The 19,744-nt window shown below is 65.4% G+C and overlaps 2 protein-coding genes across 3 annotated transcripts; both read left to right on the forward strand.

Moving 5' to 3' along the window:
* Positions 1-53: 53 nt before the first annotated feature.
* Positions 54-12,366, forward strand: ELAPOR1 (endosome-lysosome associated apoptosis and autophagy regulator 1). Of its 2 annotated transcripts, none has more exons than XM_065854468.2 (22): positions 54-1,800; positions 4,185-4,305; positions 4,740-4,932; positions 5,774-5,921; positions 5,994-6,074; positions 6,330-6,435; positions 6,504-6,653; positions 6,879-6,967; positions 7,045-7,222; positions 8,080-8,208; positions 8,294-8,384; positions 8,484-8,589; positions 8,673-8,810; positions 8,896-9,150; positions 9,536-9,709; positions 10,616-10,796; positions 10,898-10,994; positions 11,071-11,172; positions 11,375-11,501; positions 11,573-11,751; positions 11,844-12,009; positions 12,133-12,366. In XM_065854468.2, the coding sequence occupies exons 1-22, from the start codon at positions 1,696-1,698 to the stop codon at positions 12,199-12,201; spliced, it is 2,985 nt and encodes a 994-aa protein (XP_065710540.1). In that variant the 5' UTR covers positions 54-1,695; the 3' UTR covers positions 12,202-12,366. The 2 variants fall into 2 exon arrangements, with proteins under 2 accessions (XP_065710540.1, XP_071673735.1); XM_071817634.1 differs by lacking the exon at positions 54-1,800 and adding an exon at positions 1,994-2,821.
* Positions 12,367-13,031: 665 nt separating this feature from the next.
* On the forward strand, positions 13,032-19,035 carry SARS1 (seryl-tRNA synthetase 1). The gene is made up of 11 exons (XM_065854793.2): positions 13,032-13,223; positions 14,698-14,768; positions 14,944-15,024; positions 15,600-15,758; positions 16,236-16,379; positions 16,632-16,787; positions 17,186-17,407; positions 17,494-17,623; positions 18,139-18,296; positions 18,401-18,530; positions 18,634-19,035. The coding sequence occupies exons 1-11, from the start codon at positions 13,088-13,090 to the stop codon at positions 18,792-18,794; spliced, it is 1,548 nt and encodes a 515-aa protein (XP_065710865.1). The 5' UTR covers positions 13,032-13,087; the 3' UTR covers positions 18,795-19,035.
* Positions 19,036-19,744: the final 709 nt, after the last annotated feature.

Raw genomic sequence — 19,744 nt, forward strand, 5'->3', positions numbered from 1 at the left:
CGTGTGCGGGTCGTGCACGGGGCCCCGCCAGCCCTGCGGTGCACAACGGTTGTGCACATGGCTCTGCGAGCTCCGTGTGAGCGTTGCATGCGCCCGTGCAAGCCTTGCAGCGTGCGACAGCTGCGCACGGGGCTCTGCAAGCTCTGCAGTGCACACCAGTGTCACACAGGGCCGTGCAAACTCCATGCAGCACGCATGGCGTGTGGCAGGCCTGTGGTGTGCAAGGTGTTTGCACAAGGCCCTGCAAGCACTGTGCAATGTGTGTGAGCTGCAGGCTGGGTTCTCCCAGCCCCGTGGTGTGCAAGGGCTTTGTGCCAACATGAGCTTTGCACAGGGCTGTGCAAGCCCTGTGATGTGCAGCAGGTGTGCAAGAGGCTGTGCCAGCTCCGTGCAACACGTGTGCCCTTCCCACAGGACCATGCCAGCCCCGTGCAGGGTGTGTGTGGCACTGGTGGCCCTGTGAGCCCCACCTGCGCGTGTCACATGGGGCCGTGCAAGGTGTGTGAGCATTGTGTGGGTGCCCAGGCCTGGCAGGAGGCTGGTCACACCATGTCCCCCCAGCACACCCGTGGGTGACAGCCCAGCTGTGCTCTTTGATGCTTTATTGGTAGCCTGTGGTGACAAGGGGACAGCTGCAGTGGCACTGAGGGGACAGCCAGTGCTACCAGGCGATGCCACCGTTCTGGCAGGAGTGGCTGCACTGTGGGGACACTGCGGGAGGAACACCAGCTCAGCGGGGTCCCGCAGGGTCTCCATCTGCCGAAATGACACTGCGGGGTGCAGCCACCTCCCTGTGCCACCGTGTCCCCAGCCATGTCCCTGGGCCACCGCAGGTATGATGTCCTCAAGCCACCATGGGGACAGGTGTGTCCCCACCCCACAACCGTGTCCCGTGTCTGTCTGTGCCACTACAGCTGGAGCAGCGCCCCCTGTGCCCAGGACACGCAGCTGTGTCCCCCATCCAGCCCTATGCCCTGTCCCCTCTGCCGTGTCACTCCCTGTCACCCCGCCCTGCGGTGGGGGGGCGGGACATGGGACACGGGGACGCACTCAGCGTGCCCCGGTGCCCCCCCGCGCCGGGCAGCGCCGCTCGGACGGGCCGCGGGGAAGCGGCCGTTACCGGGGGACTGATGCTGCTGCACGGGGCCGTTCCCGATGGTTCGCTCCCGGTACACGGCGGGTGCTGGTGCCGTTCCCGGGGTGCAGCCCCGGTGCTGGGGCCGTTCCCGGCAGAACGTGTCCGGTGTCAATCCCGGGGATGACACCCGGTGCCCTTCCCGGGGGGGACATTGGCGGTGCCGTTCCCAGCCACCCGTGCCCCGCGCTGTTCCCAGGGACACGTTCCCGGTGCCATTCCCGGGGATATGTTCCCGCATGATGACGCCCGGTGCCGTTCCCGGTGCCGTTCCCGGGTGATGATGCTCGGTGCCGTTCCCGGGGGTTACGGTCCCGATGCTGTTCCCGGATGATGATGCCCAGTGCTGTTCCCGGTGTCGTTCCCAGATGATGACGCCCGGTACCGTTCCCGATGCCGTTCCCGGATGATGATGCCCGGTGCGGTTCCCGGTGCGGGTCCCGGTGCCGGGGGCGGGGGCAGGTGGCGGCAGGTGCGCGCGCGGGGCCGGGCCGTTGCGGGGGGCGGGGCCGCGGGGCCGGTGCCCGCGCGGGGCCGATCGCTGCCGCCGCCGTTGCGCCATGGCCGGTACCGGCAGCGGGGCCCGCTGGGGGCTGCTGACGCTGTGTCTGACGGCCGCCGTGACACCGGGCCGCACCGGGGAGCGGCTGCACGTCTGCAAGGAGGTACCGGTACCGGAACGGGGAGGCGGGGGAGGGAACCGGTACCCCCCCGGTAGATGAAACCGGTCGCCGTAGCGCGGGGGATGCGGGTGCGGGGCTGGTCCCTGTGCGATGGGGAGGACCGGGATGGGGGGATCCCGGTGGCACCGGGGATGGGGGGGTCCCTATAGCGGGGGGGCTGCCCGGTCCCCTGAGGGCCAGGAGTGGGCAGAGCTCCCAGGGGATCGACCAGTCCCCGGGGGCTTCCTACAAGGAACGTATATACTGGGGGGGGCTACATGGGGTCCTCTGTAAGGAAGAGGAGTATCAGGGTGGATAGAGGGGGAGGTGGCTTTGCTGCTGGGGGGGTCTCTGGGGACACCCCCTTCCCCAACCAGGGTCATCCTGGCTGTCCCTGGGGCCACGTCCATGTCCCCGCGCTGGTCCCCGTGTCCTGGTTGGCTGCTGACCCCAGGGAGACATCATGATGTCCCCAAACCCTCCCCAGACACGAGCGCTGCTGGGGTGGCAACAGCGGGAGGGACGTGTCCCCATCGGCCACGTGCCTTTCGCTGCCCGGCATGTGGTGGCCAAGTGGGGACAAAGTGTCCTGCGAGGGCAAGCTGGGGGGTTGTGCCCCTCACCGGGACCTGGCCAGCGTGGGCACAGCGGTGCGGGACGAGCCCCCTGCCAGCTGTCGAATTTCCCTCCGTGGGGTCCTTGTCCCCAGCGCCGCCGGCTCTCCCTGACCTGCGGCCGCTTTTCATCTGGGCCACTGAGTTTTTCGGTGCCGTGATCCATTTGCGCGTGTGTGTGTGTGTGTGTGTGTGTGTGTGTGTCTGTGTTTGTGTTCCACGGCCCGGAGCTGGAAACAATAGAGTGCGGCTGGCGCCCGTCCCCGGGAGGGATCACTCCCACGGGTGACGTCCCCTGTCACCATGTCCCCCCTGGTGGGGGCAGACCCTGTCCCTCCCTGGCCGGGCAGGGTGGCGGTGGCAGCCTGGGGTCCCCCCACTGCTGCAGAGCCGCCCCGGGACCGAATTAGGTCAGTTTGCTAAGATTAAACAAAAAATAAAATAGGCTTTTCCAAAGCGGAGCGATTAATATCGGTCGTCCCAGCCACTCGGGTCTGTGCTGGGGGGGAGAAAGTTGGGGAAGAGAGAAACCCCCCCCCTTCCCAAGGGAATCCCTCAGCAGCCAGAGTGATGTCAGGGTCGGGGCTGCTGAGAGCCGGGGTGACCTGTGGGTGCCCCCATCCTGGCCCGGGGGGGGGCACACTCCTCTGTGTCCCCATCCCAGGGCCGGGGGGGCTTGGTGGGACTTGTATGTGGGTGGGGAGCGCTGCAGGTAGAGCTGTCCCCCCCCGTCCCCTTTTCCCCTCCCATCACTGTTGTTTCCCGCTGACGGGGAAACATCAAAGTGTTGTTTTCTTGCCAACCTGCCACGCTCCAGCGTCTGCCGGGAGCACGAAGCTGCAGCGCCCGGCTCTGAAACCCCGGGGATGCTGCAGCGGGGGGGCTGCGATATCGCTCCCTCACCCCCCGGTACCCCCCACCGCACCGGCACCAACCGCGGAGCAGCCTGTCCCGGCCTTCGCCCTGCCCGGGGATTAACAGCGCCGGCTGGGCAGCGCCTGTCCCTGCCGACAGCTCCTCACTGGCCTTGGGCCAGAGCCGGCACAGCGGCTGGCGGCACGGGGGGGTCACGGTGCCCTGCTCCCCCAGCCCTTCTCCTTCCCTCCCAGCGGCTCTGCCGGGGGGGTCCCACCACGGCTCCCGAGCAGGACGGTGCATCCGGGTTGTGCCAAGGAGCCTGTTTAATGAGCAACACGTGCGGCCGCGCTCGGGCCACGCCAAGGCTGGCGGTGCTGTGCAGGGTTCTGGCTGCTCACCGGTGCTGGGGGTGCCGCAAGGAGGGGGCAGCGGTGCCCGGTGCCAGCGCTGCGCCGGGGCTGTCTCGTGCCGTGGGGTGGTCAGGGGGGTCCTGGGGGCGTGAGCGTGGCCTGGGTGACCCCCAGCTCCCCCTGGGGTTCGGAACCCTGGGGGCGCATGTTCCGGGGGGGTCATCCTACCTGAAGCCCCACGCGTGGCATCCCCTGGCCTCAGCATCTCCCTGGCCCAGCATCCCGGCATCCCCTGGGACCCCAGCACCTCTGGTCCAAGCATCCCCCCACCCTCACATCCCCCCACCCTCACACCCCCCCACCCCGAGCACTCCCCAGCACCCCCACCCTGAGCATCCCTCCCCACTGGTTCCCAGTGCGCTGGGTGCTGTGGGACAGCAACAGCTTAAACCAAAAACAACAACACAAGAGGAGTCAGGGCGTGTGCCGGGAGGGGTGCAGCCCCGGGGGGGGCAACGCTATGGGGTCTGGGAACCGCAACCCCCCCATGTGTTTTCTCTTCCAGTCCGAGTACCACTACGAGTACACAGCGTGTGACAGCACAGGGTCACGCTGGAGGGTGGCCGTGCCACACACACCAGGACTCTGCACCGGCCTCCCGGACCCCGTCAAGGGCACCGAGTGCTGTAAGGTTGGGGGGACGGATGGGGGGGTCCTGGGGTGTGGGACGGGCAGGGGGGGAAATGAGGACGAGGGGGGAGAGGAGCAGTGAGACGAAGCACAGCGTCTCATCAGCTCCGCCGCAGCGCAGTGGCTTCAAAGGCAGCGACGGACCCGTCTGCGCGGCAGCGATGAGCTCGTTACCAGCGATGAGCTCGTTACCGCTGTCACTGTCACCGGGGAGGCTGGGATGCCATGGGGGGGATGGAAATCTGCTCACCCCCCCAAACCTTGGAGGTGCCGTGGCTCTGCAGCGCCCTTTGGGACGAGGGCTCCCGGAGCCAGCCGGGTGCCTCCACCCATGGGGAGCACCCAAAGAGCAGCAATGAGGACGAGGAGGCTGAAGCAGCGCTGGGGGAAGCGGGGGTGAGCGCCCTGACCCCCTCGCTGCACGGGGCAGCTTTCTCCTGCAAGGCGGGCGAGTTCCTGGACATGAAGGCGCAGGCGTGCCGGCCCTGCGCCGAGGGCACCTACTCGCTGGGCACCGGCATCCGCTTCGACGAATGGGACGAGGTGCCCCACGGCTTCGCCAACGTGGCCACCAGCCTGGAGGTGGACGACGGCTTCGGTGATGCGGTGGAGAACTGCACGGCGTGAGTCCTCGCGCTGCCACCGGCACGGCTCGTCCCCAACGGGGACAGGGGCTGGAGCCTGGCTGCTGCTCGCCGGGGGATGCTTTGGGATGTGGGGACAGTGGGGATGGGGACAGGATGGGTGCTGGGACACCTCTGCATTGGCAGCACCCCATTGTCCCAACACCCTGTCCGCCACACTCCTGTCACCTTCCCTGGGAGGTGATTCCAGCAGGGCGCTGTGAGGGACACCCCGGTCACAGCAAGGGGACATCATCCTCACCCACGGTGACAGGACCCCAACCCCATGGGACACCCACCCCAGCCCTCCTCACAGACAGGGCACCCATGGGAGTCCCCCCACTTTCGCACCACAAGCCAGTGCCTTTATTTTCCAGCACAGCCCTTTGCTCAGCGCCGGCAGCCACCAAACCCCCCTGCCAACCAGTGTCACTGTAGCCACCAAGCTCCCCGCCAGCCGGTGGCACCAAAGCCACCGAGCCCCCCCAGCACCGCAGCATTTCCGCAGTGGCAGCTGTAACCTACTTCCAGCAGCGCTTTAATTATTCAGCCGAATCCCCGGCGCAGCTCCCGCTCTCCTCCCGCAGCCCACCCGCCTCTCGGGGACAGAAAGATCCCCCAGGGACAAGGGTCCAGCACAGTGATGTGTCCCCTGGGCTGTCCCCAGCTCTCCATCCTCGGTCCCTGCGGTTCCCCGTACTGTCCCCAAGCACCCACGTCCAACGCCTCCTCCCTGCGCCACCCACCTGGGGACTGTCACAGCCATCCCCAGAGTCCCTATCCTGTCTACCACGGGGTTCCGGCTGGTGACAGAGCCCAGGGTCTGTGTCACCCATCCCAGGTCGACGTGGGTGCCGCTTGGGGACTACGTGGCCTCCAATACGGACGAGTGCACGGCCACCCTCATGTACGCCGTCAGCCTCAAGCAGTCGGGCACTGTGTCCTTCGAGTACATCTACCCCGACAGCAGCATCGTCTTCGAGTTCTTTGTGGGTGCTGGGAGTCCCTGGGGATGTGGGGGGTCCCTGGGGACATGGGACATCCTCACACTGGCCCTGCAGGTGCAGAACGACCAGTGCCAGCCCACGGTGGAGGAGTCGCGCTGGATGCGGACGACGGAGAAGGGCTGGGAGTTCCACAGCGTGAGTGGGGAGGGTGGGAGGTGACACAGAGGGGTCCCTCGGTGCAACCCTCAGAGTCCCTTGTGTCCCCGCAGTGTCCCTTGTGTCCCCTCCCAGAGAGAGGATGCTCTATGGGGGTGCAGAGGGGGATGATGGGTGGTGGCAGCAGATGGGGTTTAGTCCCTCGACTCCCCATGCAGGGGCGACAGCCCCTTCCCAGCAGTGGGACCCACGCCCCTCTCAGCACCCCCTGGCACCCCCCACCCCTTTTTGCAGGTGGAACTGAGCCGCGGCAACAACGTGCTGTACTGGCGAACCACCGCGTTCTCCGTCTGGTCCAAGGTGCCCAAGCCGGTGCTGGTGCGGAACATCGGCATCACCGGTAGGTGGGTGCAGCCTGGGGGGGTCCCGCTGCCCCCCGGCCCATCCTGAGCCCCCTCCCGCTGCCAGGGGTGGCTTATACCTCCGAGTGCTTCCCCTGCAAACCCGGCACCTTCGCCCCTGCCGCCGGCTCCTCCGCCTGCCAGCTCTGTCCCGCCGACACCTTCTCCAGCAAAGGGGCCACCGCCTGCCAGCCCTGCGAGCCCGCCACCTACGCCGGTGAGAGGTGACACCCGCGGGTCCCCTCCCTCTGTCCCCTCACCCACAGGTGACACCCGGATCCCTTGTCCCCAACCCTCAGCCCTGCGGGGGTGCCCTGGGGAAGGTGATGGGAGGCACAGGGAGGAGCTGCCATCCCTTGTTGGGGGGGACACAGGCACCCCGTGGGGACAGCAGGGATGTCCCCTCATGGCTCAGCTGCCACCTCTCCCCCCGTGGTGGCAGAACCCGGCTCGGCGTCCTGCAAACCGCGGCCGCCCTGCACCGACAAGGATTATTTCTACACTCACACCGCCTGCGACGCCCGCGGCGAGGTACAGCCCGGGGAAATCGGGGGGCTGTCCCCGTGTCCCCCCCACCGCAGCTCAGCCGCTCCGCTTCCCCCGGACAGACCCAGCTGATGTTCAAGTGGGCAGAGCCCAAAATCTGCAGCGAGGAGCTGCCCCGGGCGAAGAAACTGCCCCCGTCGGGGGTGAAAACCAGGTGCCCCCCCTGCAACCCCGGCTTCGCCAAAAGCAACGGCAGTGCCTGCCAGCCCTGTCCCTACGGCTCCTACTCCAACGGCTCCGGTAAGGATGTCCCCAGCATCCCCAGTGGGGACAACGCGTGTGCACATAGTGCAAACATGCATGTGTGCAAATACAGTGCAAACACGTGTGCATGTGTATATAGTGCAAACACATATGCATGCGGATATAGTGCAAATGCACATATGCATGCATACATAGTGCAAACACACATGTACATGCAGATACAGTGCAAACACGCACATGTGTGTATGTATATGATGCAAATATGCACGTATAAATGCATATATAGTGCAAACACGTGTGCACGTGTATATAGTGCAAACACATATGCACATGGATATAGTGCAAACACATGCATGCAGATATAGTGCAAATGCACATATGCATGCATACATAGTGCAAACACACATGTACATGCAGATACAGTGCAAACACGCACATGTGCGTGTGTATATGATGCAAATATGCATGTATAAATGCATATATAGTGCAAACACGTGTGCATGTGTATATAGTGCAAATACATGCATGTAGATATAGTGCAAACACATTCACGCAGATATAGCGCAAATGCACATATGCATGCATACATAGTGCAAACACACGTGTACATGCAGATATAGTGCGAACACGCACATGTGCGTGTGTATATTGATGCAAACATGCACGTATAAATGCATATATAGTGCAAACACGTGTGCACGTGTATATAGTACAAACACATGTGCATGCCTGTATTGTGCAAACACATGTGCATGCATGTGTAGTGCAATCACCAGTGTGTGCATGCAGATGTAGTGCAAACACGTGCAGTCACGCAAACATGCACAGTGCTCCCCCCACCGTGGGGGAGGCGGGTGCCACCCCCGTGCAGGGTTGTCCCCCCATGTCCCCAGGCTGCCTGAGCTGCCCGGCGGGCACCGAGCCGGCGCTGGGGCTGGAGTACAAGTGGTGGAACGTGCTGCCCCCCAACATGGAGACCACCGTCCTCAGCGGCATCAACTTCGAGTACAAGGGGATGGCAGGTAGCGCCGGGACACTTGTCCCTCCACTGTCCCCTCCCACAGGGACAGCTGGGGACGCCACTGAGCCATCACCGTGTCCTTGCAGGCTGGGAGGTGGCCGGGGACTACATCTACACAGCGGGGGGAGCCTCCGATAACGACTTCATGATCCTCACACTGGTGGTCCCCGGCTTCAGGTGAGGTGTCCCCAGTGCCGGGGTGTCCCAGGGAGCAGGGGGACATCGCCATGGGCAGAGCCCAGCAGCGTCCCCACGCCGTCCCCACACTGTCCCCAGCCCTCCCAGCCCGGTGCTGGAGGACGTCGAGAGCAAGGAGGTGGCCAGGATCACCTTCGTCTTCGAAACGATCTGCAGCGTCGGCTGCGAGCTCTACTTCATGGTGGTGAGCTGGGGGGGCACGGGGAGCAGGGTTTGGAGGGGACACACTGCGTTTGGGGACATCCCACCGTTCCCTTGTCCCTGCAGGGCATCAACTCCCGCAGCAACACGCCGGTGGAGACGTGGACGGGGCCCAAGGGGAAGCAATCCTACACCTACGTCGTGGAGAAAAACGCCACCATGAGCTTCACGTGGGCGTTCCAGCGCACCCCCTACCACGGGGCGGTGAGGGACAGGGGTGACACCCCCGGGGGGCTGTGGGTGCCGGGGGGCGCGGGCCGGTGATGCTGAATGACGCTCTCGCTGCCAGGGCCGGCGCTACACCAACGACGTGGCCAAGCTCTACTCGGTCAACGTCACCAACGTGCTGGGGGGGGTGGCATCCTTCTGCCGGCGCTGCGCCCCCGAGCCGGCCGGCTCCTGCGCCCCGTGTCCCCCCGGCAGCGCCGTGGACCGCGGCTCGGGGACCTGCCGGCCCTGCCCCCCCGGCACCTACCTGCGGGGTCACCCCTCGGATGGGACCCCCGCCTGCCACCCCTGCGGCCCTGGCACCCGCAGCAACCAGGTGACTGTCCCTGGGGGTGGGGGGTGATGTCCCCACAAGCCATCCCCCCCCCGGCCATCCCACATGGGTGATGCTGTGGGGTGACACCAGTCCCATGTCCCCAAGATGTCCCAGGTGGGCAGCACCAGCCCCCCGGCCATCCCGGGTGGGCAACACTGTCTGGGTGGGTGATGCCAATCCCCAGGGCTTGGCACCAGCACCCAGGGCCATCCTGAATGGGTGACAGGGTTGGTGACAGTATCTGACCATGGGTGGGTGACACCAGCCCCCTAGCTGTCCCTGTTCCCAAGGGGATGGTCCCCTCTGTCCATGATGGGTGACACTCCCTGTCCCCACTGGGGTGACGCCAGCCCCAGCTGTCCCTGATGTCACCTCCTGTCCCCAGCTCCGCTCCCTCTGCTACAACAACTGCAGCTTCTCCCTCTCACTGCCCGGCCGCATCCTGCACTACGACTTCTCGGTGCTGGGCACCGGCACAGCCTTCGCCAGCGGCCCCAGCTTCACCGCCAAGGGCCTCAAGTACTTCCACCACTTCAGCATCAGCCTCTGCGGCAACCAGGTGAGGGGGGACAGCAGCACCCCGGGCAGGCGGCACGGGGACGGGGACAGGGACGGGGATGGGGACGGGGACGGGGACGGGGACGGGGACGGGGATGGGGATGGGGATGGGGACAGGGACGGGGACGGGGACGGGGACGGGGACGGGGACGGGGACGGGGACGGGGACGGGGACAGGGACGGGGACGGGGACGGGGCCTCCCCCGGGCTGTGGGTTGGGGACACGGGATGGGAGCACACATGTGCATGTGGGTGTAGTGCAAACACACGTGTGTGCATGCAGATATAGGGCAGACGCCTGCACTCATGCAGTCGTGCAAACACAGGCAGTCGTGCAAACATGCAAACGCATACAGGCGGTTGTGCAAACGCAGGTGTACTTGCAGTCATACATGCACACGTGCACAGCTGTGCAAACTCACATGAGCAGTCATACAAGGACGTTTACACACACATGCACACTTGCAGTCATGCAAACATATGCATGCCAATGCACATGCACGCTTGTGCACATAGTCATGCAAACACATATGCACACACGCAAACACACGTGCACACTCTTGCAAACACATGCACACGCTTGCAGCCGTGCAAAGGCATGCGGTTGTGCAAACACAAGCATACCTGCAGTCATGCTTGCACACGTGCGTGTAGTCATGCAAGCACTCATGCATGTGCACACTCGTGCAAACACACGCACAGTCATGCAAACACACCCCAGCTGCTCACAGCCGTGCAAACACTCATGCACACTTGTGCATGCAGACGTGCAAACACGCGTGCACCTGCGAGCACGCACACCCACACGTGCGGTCGTGCGCACACAAACGTGCACCGCCGCTCGCAGACGCACACATGCGTGTGCCATCGCCGCCCAGTGTCACCCTGTGTCACCCTCCCCACGCAGGGCAGGAAGATGGCCTCCTGCACCGACAACGTGACGGACGCGCGGCTGCCGGCGGGCGAGGGGGACCCCGCGCGGGTGGTGACGTCCTACGTGTGCCAGGCCATCCTGGTGCCACCCGACGTCATGGGCTACAAGACGCCCGTGTCCTCGCAGCCCGTCAGCCTGGCCGACCGACTCCTGGGTGAGCCCTGGGGGGTCCCCCAACCCCTGTGTGTGACCCTCATCCTCACTGTCCCCTCCCTGGGACCCTGGTGCCACCAGGACACTCCGCTCTCATCACAGGTGTCACCACTGGCTCCATGCTGGACGGCGTCACCTCCCCCCCCGAGTACTTCCCCCCCGGCCACCCCGACCTGCCCGACGTTGTTTTCTTCTACAGGTGAGGGTGGGTGACCCAGGGGACATGCACAAGGACCCTTCTGTCCCCCCTCTGAGCCCCCTGTGTCCCCTGGCAGGTCCAACGATGTGACGCAGCCCTGCAGTGGTGGCCGTGCCACCGCCATCCGCCTGCGCTGTGACCCCCTGCGCCCGGGCACCGGCACCCTGAGTGTCCCCAGGTAGGTGGGGACAACACCAGGGACCGGGGTTGCTTTGGGGAGGAGGGGGACACCATCCTCACCCCCCTACCCGGGGTGGCACCCTCATCTCCACCATAGGGTACATCCCGTGGGTGCTTTGCTTTGGGGACCATGTCCCCCACCCTGTGTTGTCACTGCCAGCCGAGCCCCCCCTTTTTTTTCTCCCTGTCCCCCCCCCCAGCAAATGCCCCGAGGGCACCTGTGACGGCTGCACCTTCCACTTTCTGTGGGTGACAGGCGAGGCTTGTCCCCGCTGCTCCGCCGGCCACTATCACGCCATCGTCAGCGCCTGCGTCGGTGGCATCCAGGTACCACCGTGACACCCACAGGGATGGGCCGGGGGGGTCCCCCACCCCCCTGAGCCCCCGTATCCCCCCAGAGAACCACCTACGTGTGGCGGGAGCCCCGGCTGTGCCGCGGCGGGCAGAGTTTGCCAGCGCAGAGGGTGCGGCGCTGCCGAAGCGCCGATTTTTGGCTGAAGGTTGGGATCTCGGCCGGCACCTGCGCCGCTGTCCTGCTCGCCGCCCTCGCCACCTACTTCTGGAAAAAGAACCAAAAGTGAGCGGTTTTGGGGGATTTGGGGACAACGGTCATCGCCACGGGGCGGCTGATGCCACCCGTCCCTGTCCCCGTCCCCTCGCTGTCCCCAGGCTGGAGTATAAATACTCCAAGCTGGTGATGAACGCGGCGGCCAAGGAGAGTGAGCTGCCGGCACCAGACAGCTGCGCCATCATGGAGGGGGAGGACGCAGAGGACGACCTGCTTTTCGCCACCAAAAGATCGCTTTTTGGCAAAATCAAGTCCCTCACATCCAAGGTAAGGGCGGGGGGCGGGGGAGCACAACCCAGGAGAACCCACAGGGGGGTTTGTGGCTGCTCCGTGCCCCGGTTTCCCCAGCCGGGGGGCGGGGAGGGCGCACTGACCCAGCGCTCGCCGCAGCGAACGTCGGACGGGTTCGACTCCGTGCCGCTGAAGACGTCGTCCGGCAGCACCGCCATGGAGCTGTGACGGGGCGGGGGGCCACCCGTGCCCTCCCACCCCACCCCAACGTGGCCTTAGGGACCCGCTTCGGACCGGAGCTTCGTTATGGCTTTTGTACGTTTTTCCCTGTGTGTCCCCTCCTCCCCAGCCAAGCGCCAAAAAATGCCAAATACAGGTGTGGGGTTTGTACAATGGCTCCATGTCCTGCTGGGCATCGGGACACCGGGGGGTGTGGGTGGGTGTGAGCGTGGGGGTGTTGTGTGTGTGCACAGAGGTGTAGCACACATGTGCACACGCGTGTGCGAGCTCCCGCTGATTGCCCGGTGCACTATGGCTGTGCCACAGGTGTCACCAGCTCCGTACCCCCCCACCCTGCCCGTGCTGGATTGGCCACCAGCACAAATTGACCAATTTGGGCGATTCCGCCCCAAAGCGGGTGCCTGATGCCGGGAGCTTCTGACACAGCGTTGCCCACCGCCACCGTGGCACATGAGTCAGCGTGTCACCCCCGTGGTTGTGCCATAGGGTGCCGTGGTGGGGGACACTTGGGGACATGCAAGGATGCCCGAGGATGCTGGTGGGTGCAGGGCGGGCCCGGGGATGGAGCGACCCGGGGACCACCAGGATACCCGGCGACTGCTGAGGGTGGCCGAGCAGACAGGGGGACCCCCGGGGGTGCTCAGGGACACCCAGAGTTCGCGGGGACCCCGCGGAATGCTCGGACCCGCTGCGCCGCCGCCGCTCCAGCAGAGGGCGCTGCTCCCCGCGGCTCCCCCTCCCCACGCACAAGCGCCGCCTGGCGGGCGGGAGGCGGTGCCGGCTGTGCAGACCCGCTCTCCGCGCATGCGCCACCCCCCGCGCAGGCGCCGTGCGCAGCGACCGCGGCCGGGGCCGGGCAGGAGCTGCCGCCATCATGGTGCTGGACCTGGACCTGTTCCGCGCCGACAAGGGCGGCGACCCCGCCATGGTGCGGGACATGCAGCTCAAACGCTTCAAGGACCCGGCGCTGGTGGATGCGCTGGTGCGGGCGGACGGCGCCTGGCGGAGGTGTACGTGCGGCGGGGGGCTGGGGGGCTGAGGGACCTGACAACCCCGGGACCCCCAGGAGGACCTGTCACCCACCCGAGGGGACTCTGTCCCAGGCCGGGCCCCTCTCACACACCCCGGGCGGGGGGTCCCTCTCAGTCCCCAAGGCTGTCCCCAGGTGATGTCCCCATGTCCCCAGGGTGATGTCCCCATGTCCCCAGGGTGATGTCCCTGTGCTGACTGACCCCAAACCCCCTCCCCAGGCGGGGTGACCTCTGGTGGGTCCCATCCCCTTCCCCAGCCTCATCCCATCCCTTTGGTGGATCCTTTCCCTCCGAGACTGGGGGATCCTGTGGGTGGATCCCTGTGGGGGCCGGGGGTCTGTCCCTGCTCACATCCCCCTCACCCATTCCCTGGGGCTGTGGAAAGGGTCTCCCGCTGGGCCCCCCCCTTTTCCCCCTCCCCACACCTGGGGCAGCTCCCTGGTCCCGCTCCCCTTGGCCTGGACATGGATCCTCAGCAGGGATCCCCAGGGATCCGCTCCCTGCGCTGCTGCAGGATCTGGCGGGCGTGGAGGAGGGTGTGGTGGGAGGTGAACAGGGGTGGGTGCCCCAAAAACCCGCAGTTCCTGGGGCGCCCCGGTCCCCCTCACTGCCGCAGCGGGATGAAAGAGGCACCTTTAAACACGCTTTTAATCCCGTTGCCTTGATGTGCATGAGCCCGGCCCTGCTTAATCACGCCTGGCGCGTCCCCTGGCTCCGGCAGTGCTGTCATCAGCTGCCTTAATTTTATCCAAGGGCCTTTCATCCCGCAGGACCCGGCAGCTTTCTGGGCCGGCGGTGGGGGCTGCGCCCCGGCCCCCTCCCCGCGGGCTCCAGCCTGTCCCGGGGTGGGTGCAGCACCGGGGGCTGGCAGGACGCGCTGGCGAGCAGCCGGCTGATGCAATCCCGCGTCTGCCGGTGCTGCGGGGCCGTGGGTGGCTGCCAGGGTCGTGTTTGCCGTGTCATGTTCCTTTTGTGTTTCCTGACTCTGGATCTTGCCCTGTGGGGCTGATGCTGCCCGTAGACAGGGATGTCACGCTGTTGGGGTGACAAATCTCTGGCCTTGCTGTGTTTCTGTTTTGGGCTGCCCTGCCCTGCCAGGAGGGGACAGCTGTGTCTTAGGCTCTGCCCTTCGCAGCCCTGGTGTCACCAAGAGGGATCCCCCGGTCCCCTCACCGGGTGTCACCGCTGTGGCCCTGGAGCCCTGGATCTGCCCAGCCCACGGTGGCCCCAGCCTGGCCTGCGGTCCCGCTGGGGCTGTGACCCAGTGCAGCGTCACTTGGGGTGTTCTCAAGTGACACCCCTGCGCAGGAGCCCCCTGCTCCTCACATCTCTGCCCCACATCACAGCCATCCCCTCTCCTGCTCCCTTCACGGCCCCTCCCGGTGCTGGACAGGGACCCTGGCCCCGCTCCCACTCGAGTGGCACCTGACTACTCCTTCCCCTCTGTTTCTAGGCAGGTTTCGTGCCGATAACTTGAACAAGCTGAAGAACCTGTGCAGCAAAACGATCGGGGACAAGATGAAGGTGAGGCACACAGGCAGACGGTGCAGGCAGCGCTTCACTGGTGTGACATTCCTAACTGGGGGCATCTCCCCCAGGTCTCTGCTCTCCAGGCCTCTCCCTTGCGTGGTAATGGAAGACTTTTACTGTGGAGCTTTACTCTTTAACCCTCCTGGGGTTTCTTTTTCCCCCCCCGCAGAAAAAAGAGCCTGTGGGGACAGATGAGTCCATACCAGAGAGTGCACAGAACCTCGACGAGCTCACAGCCGACGTCCTGGGGGTGAGTCTGACCCTGTCTCTCCCCACTCTGCCACTGGCCCACTCAGCTTGTCCAGACCATTGCCTGTAATTGCCAGATTTGATGGCACGAGGTGCCTGCAACCCCAGCAGCAATCGAGGGGGATCTGACTGAACCACAGGATTCTTATTTCCCCCAGCCCACACAGCGATAACCAGCTCTTGCCCCATGTCTTTCACCTAAACCCCACTTCAGCCTTGCTCCACGGCGGCTGCCCAGCCTGGGGGGTTTGAGCAGCTGCAGTCACACCATGTCCTCCGCAAGTCCCTTCCTCCCTGCCCATGCCCCTTCCCACTTTGTTAACTGCCATGTTTAATGAGCGTGGCGCTGCCCGCTCCCCCTTGGCACTGCTGGGCACCGTGTGACACTGCAGCTCGCTCAAGCCCTTTCAGACCTGACTTGTGTCGGTCCTTTGTCCTCGGGGGCTGTTGTTCGGTGTGTTCAGCCCACAGTTTCATGTCAGTTGGACGAGGGTCCGTGATTAACCGCCCTCAGCTGCCAGCCCCCTATCCCTGGCGATTTCTTCCCTTCCCCGCCTGACCTGGGTCCCTGCGCAGGCTCTGCAGGTGTCCCAGATCAAGAAAGTGCGTCTGCTCATTGATGAAGCCATCCTGGAGTGCGACGCCGAGCGCCTGAGGCTGGAGGCAGAACGTTTCGAGAGCCTGCGGGAGATCGGGAACCTCCTCCACCCCTCGGTGCCCATCAGCAACGATGAGGTAGGGACAAGAGCGCGCCCGGGCTGGCCGCGACGGTTCATCAAAGCCAGACAACTGCCGCAAGCGGGGGGCTCGCTGCGGGGAGGGCCACCCAGCCCGAGATCGGCGGGCGGGTGAATGAAATCTGCATGACAAGACAGCGTTTCCTGCCGGGAGCAGACAAAGAGCAGCTCAGACAACGCTGGCCGCGGCCATTGTTGGGGGAATCCATGGGAAACTCACTTCCAGCGGGGTCCGGGATCTCCCTCCGCTGCCTTTATTCATCCAGCAGGAATATTTTGCCGGGGGAACACAATTGGGCCAGGCCAGCTGCCAAGCGGCCGCATAATAAGCAACTGGCCAGGATTGGGACTGGGATTCCAGGCTCTGCAGTATGGATCCCAAACTGGGCCCAGTGCGATGCAGAGCCTGGTGTCGCCGCAGGCCTGGGAGCTGAGGTGATGGGCTCCCCCGTTTCTTCTCTCCATGTGTGTGCAGGACGCGGACAACAAGGTGGAGCGAGTCTGGGGCGACTGCAGCTGCAGGAAGAAGTATTCACACGTGGACCTGGTGGTGATGGTGGATGGTTACGAGGGCGAGAAGGGGGCTGTTGTCGCTGGCAGCCGCGGCTACTTCCTTAAGGTGTGAGTCCAGACCCCTGCACGGGCACGGAAACGGGAGCCGGAGGGGGAGCTGGGGAAAACGAGGGGGATGGGGGGGTCCCGGCGTCTCCCCCCTGCGCTGAGCTCTTTGCAGCCACACAAGGCACGCTCATCACATGGGACAGACTGGCCTGGAGCTGGTGTGGGCTCGACGTGCTCCCAGACCTGCCGAGCAAGAAGGGACAGTGCAGTGGAGGGTGTGTGACAGACGCTGTCTCCCCTTGTCCCCCAGGGTCCCCTGGTGTTCCTGGAGCAGGCGCTGATCCAGTACGCCCTGCAGAGCCTCCGCGCCAGGGGCTACACTCCCGTCTACACGCCCTTCTTCATGCGCAAGGAGGTGATGCAGGAGGTGGCCCAGCTCAGCCAGTTCGACGAGGAGCTCTACAAGGTGAGTGGCTCGATGCCCGACGGGTCTCTATGTGTCACTGTCTGCCACCCGCCGTCCCCTCTGGCCACCAGCTTTCTGACTGAGCTGCCGCCACACAGCTTCTCGCTTTGCCCCCAGCGCAGCAGCTCCTTTCTGCTCCCTGTCTCCAGGGTCCATCCTCACGGCTGACGCGGTTGTCATGGCCACGCGGTGACGGGGAGGTGGCTTGTCCCCAGCCTCGCTGGCAGGAGGCCAGCAGGGCCTTTGAAGGAGGCCAAACAAGCAGCAAACAGCAGCTGCTCCCTTTCCCAAGCCGTCCTGTCCCTGCTGTGGAAAAGCCTCCCTGCCTGCCCGTGTCTGTCCCCAGAGATGCGGGAGCAGCTGGGGAAGGGGGACGGTGACTCTCGTCCCCCCTGCAGGTGATCGGCAAAGGCAGCGAGAAGGCCGACGACAGCTCCATCGATGAGAAGTACCTGATCGCCACCTCGGAGCAGCCCATCGCCGCGCTGCACCGCGACGAGTGGCTGAAACCGGAGGATTTGCCCATCAAATACGCGGGGCTGTCGACGTGCTTCCGGCAGGAGGTGGGCTCGCACGGCCGCGACACCCGCGGCATCTTCCGCGTCCACCAGTTTGAGAAGGTGAGAGGAGCGAGACGGCGTTCCCACCGGGAATTCGGGGTTGTATCCAACGCCGGTGCCACTGCAGGGTCCCCTTCTCTTGGCAGATTGAACAGTTTGTCTACGCGTCCCCCCACGACAACAAGTCCTGGGAGATGTTTGAGGAGATGATTGCCACGGCTGAGGATTTCTACCAGTCCCTGGGCATCCCCTACCACATTGTCAACATCGTCTCAGGTAGGGGCTGGGGCATCCTCACCGCATGGCACCGGGGGCCACCGCTCTGCACCATGGTGGCCCAGGGGGACACCAACCAGCTCTGCCAGCGCCTCGGGTGTCACCCTGGCTCTGACCCACTTCCCAGCTCCGTTTTCTTTGTCCCCGGCTCAACTTCCCTCAGTGTCTGTCCCCAGTGAGGAGGAGGAGGAGGAGATGCCCTGGGGCAGGGAGGAAGGAGACAGCTGCTTTTCTGCAGAGGTCCTGTGCCCTGGGCACACCAGGCACCACGCTGTGCCATCGCTGTCCCCGCTGTCCCTTCCAGAGGGACAGCTTGAGTGTCCCAACTCCTCCTGGAAACTCTTCCAGAAAAATTAATCCTGTTTAAATGCTCCTTCCTCTCCTTAGCGCTGCAGGACGGGAGCCCCATGCCCCCAGGTCACCTCCGAGGCTTCACGCCTTTAGCCCGAGCTGCCATCCCCTGGTACAGGTGCATTTGGGGACCCCCCCCCAGTGCTGCCCTCCCTCTCTCCCAGGCTCCCTCAACCACGCAGCCAGTAAGAAGCTGGACCTGGAGGCCTGGTTCCCCGGCTCCGGCGCCTTCCGGGAGCTCGTCTCCTGCTCCAACTGCACCGACTACCAGGCGCGACGCCTGCGCATCCGCTACGGCCAGACCAAGAAGATGATGGACAAGGTGAGGCCAAGCTCCTGGGTTCGGGGGGTGTGTGTGTGGGGGTTCCTGCTCGTCCCCTCCTCACCTTTGCTGTGTGTCCCCCCCTCGCTGTGTCCCCGCGGCAGGTGGAGTTCGTGCACATGCTGAACGCCACGATGTGTGCCACCACCCGCACCATCTGCGCCATCCTGGAGAACTACCAGACCGAGGAGGGCATCCGCATCCCTGAGAAGCTCCGAGACTTCATGCCCCCAGGTAACACCCCCCGTGCCTCCCCCAAATCTCCCTCCCTCCTCCTGGGGGGCAGTGGAGCCGCAGGGGGGGTGTGACGGGTAGTTTCTGCTCTCCCCCCACCCAGACCTGCGGGAGCTGATCCGGTTCGTGCGCCCAGCGCCCATTGAGCAGGAGCTCTCCAAGAAGCAGAAGAAGCAGCAGGAGGGGGGCAAGAAGAAGGCGGGGGGAGGCAACGCGCGGGTGCTGGAGGAGCAGATGCAGAACATGGACGTCAACAGCGCCTGAGTCCTGGGACCCTCCTGCCTTCATCGCTGCTGGGGCTGCGCCTATCACCTTCGCTTGGGGCGCGGCTGTGCCCCCCCATGGCACGGAGCACCGCGCTCCCATGGCACAAAGGACTGATGCTGTCGGGGTTCAGCCCCCCTGTGCCCCCCCTGCCGAGCGGGGGATCCCCCCATGCCATGTCCTCTTCCCCAGGGATGGCAAATGTCCCCTCCCTCCATGCAATAAAGCCAAGAACTGCTAAGCTGTGTCTCTGGGGGGGGGTTCGGTGGGATGGGGGGTCCAGCTGGTGGGGGGGTGGTTCTGGTGGCCTTTCCCCCTTCTCTCCCCACCCCGGGGGCCTCTGCCACCCTGCACAATGGCCCAGACAAAGGCTGCGCTGCCGGAGCCCATTTGTAATTCAAAGCGAGACCCGGGGTCCCCCCCACGCCCCGGGCCCAGCTGCAGCCCTGCCCCCCCCGCGGTGGGTGCAGTGTGGGGTGGGCTGCGTGCCTCAGTTTCCCCAAGGGGAACGGAGTCCGCCTGCCACTCCTGCCCCCCACGTTGTGCGTGGGAACCCCACGGGGTGCTGGGAGGGAACCCAGGCTGCCGAACCCCCCCTGCCCCCCCCGCCGCAGCACCCCGAAGAGCCGGTCGGGCTCCCCCGCCTTCCCGCTCCCCTTTGAAGGCGCCGGTGCCGCCGGCCGGGGCGGGGAGCGGCCCCGCTGAGTCACCGCCGCCCTCGGCGGGTGCCGGGGGGTCCCCGGGCGGCTCCCTAGCACCCACCCCGGCTGGGGGCCCCCCCTCCCCGCGCACCCGTCATACCCGTTCCGCTGCCCCGGGCCCGGCGCTGCGCCGTCCTGCCCGCACCCACGCCCGGGCCCGGCGCCGCGGCCGGATGGTGCCAGGCGGGGGGGCAGCACCCACGGACCCCCGTGGGATGCACCGCCCGGCCTCCCAGTGTCCCCCAGTGT

Source organism: Patagioenas fasciata, chromosome 21, assembly GCF_037038585.1.
Source record: "Patagioenas fasciata isolate bPatFas1 chromosome 21, bPatFas1.hap1, whole genome shotgun sequence".
Classification (NCBI taxonomy): Eukaryota; Metazoa; Chordata; class Aves; order Columbiformes; family Columbidae; genus Patagioenas; species Patagioenas fasciata.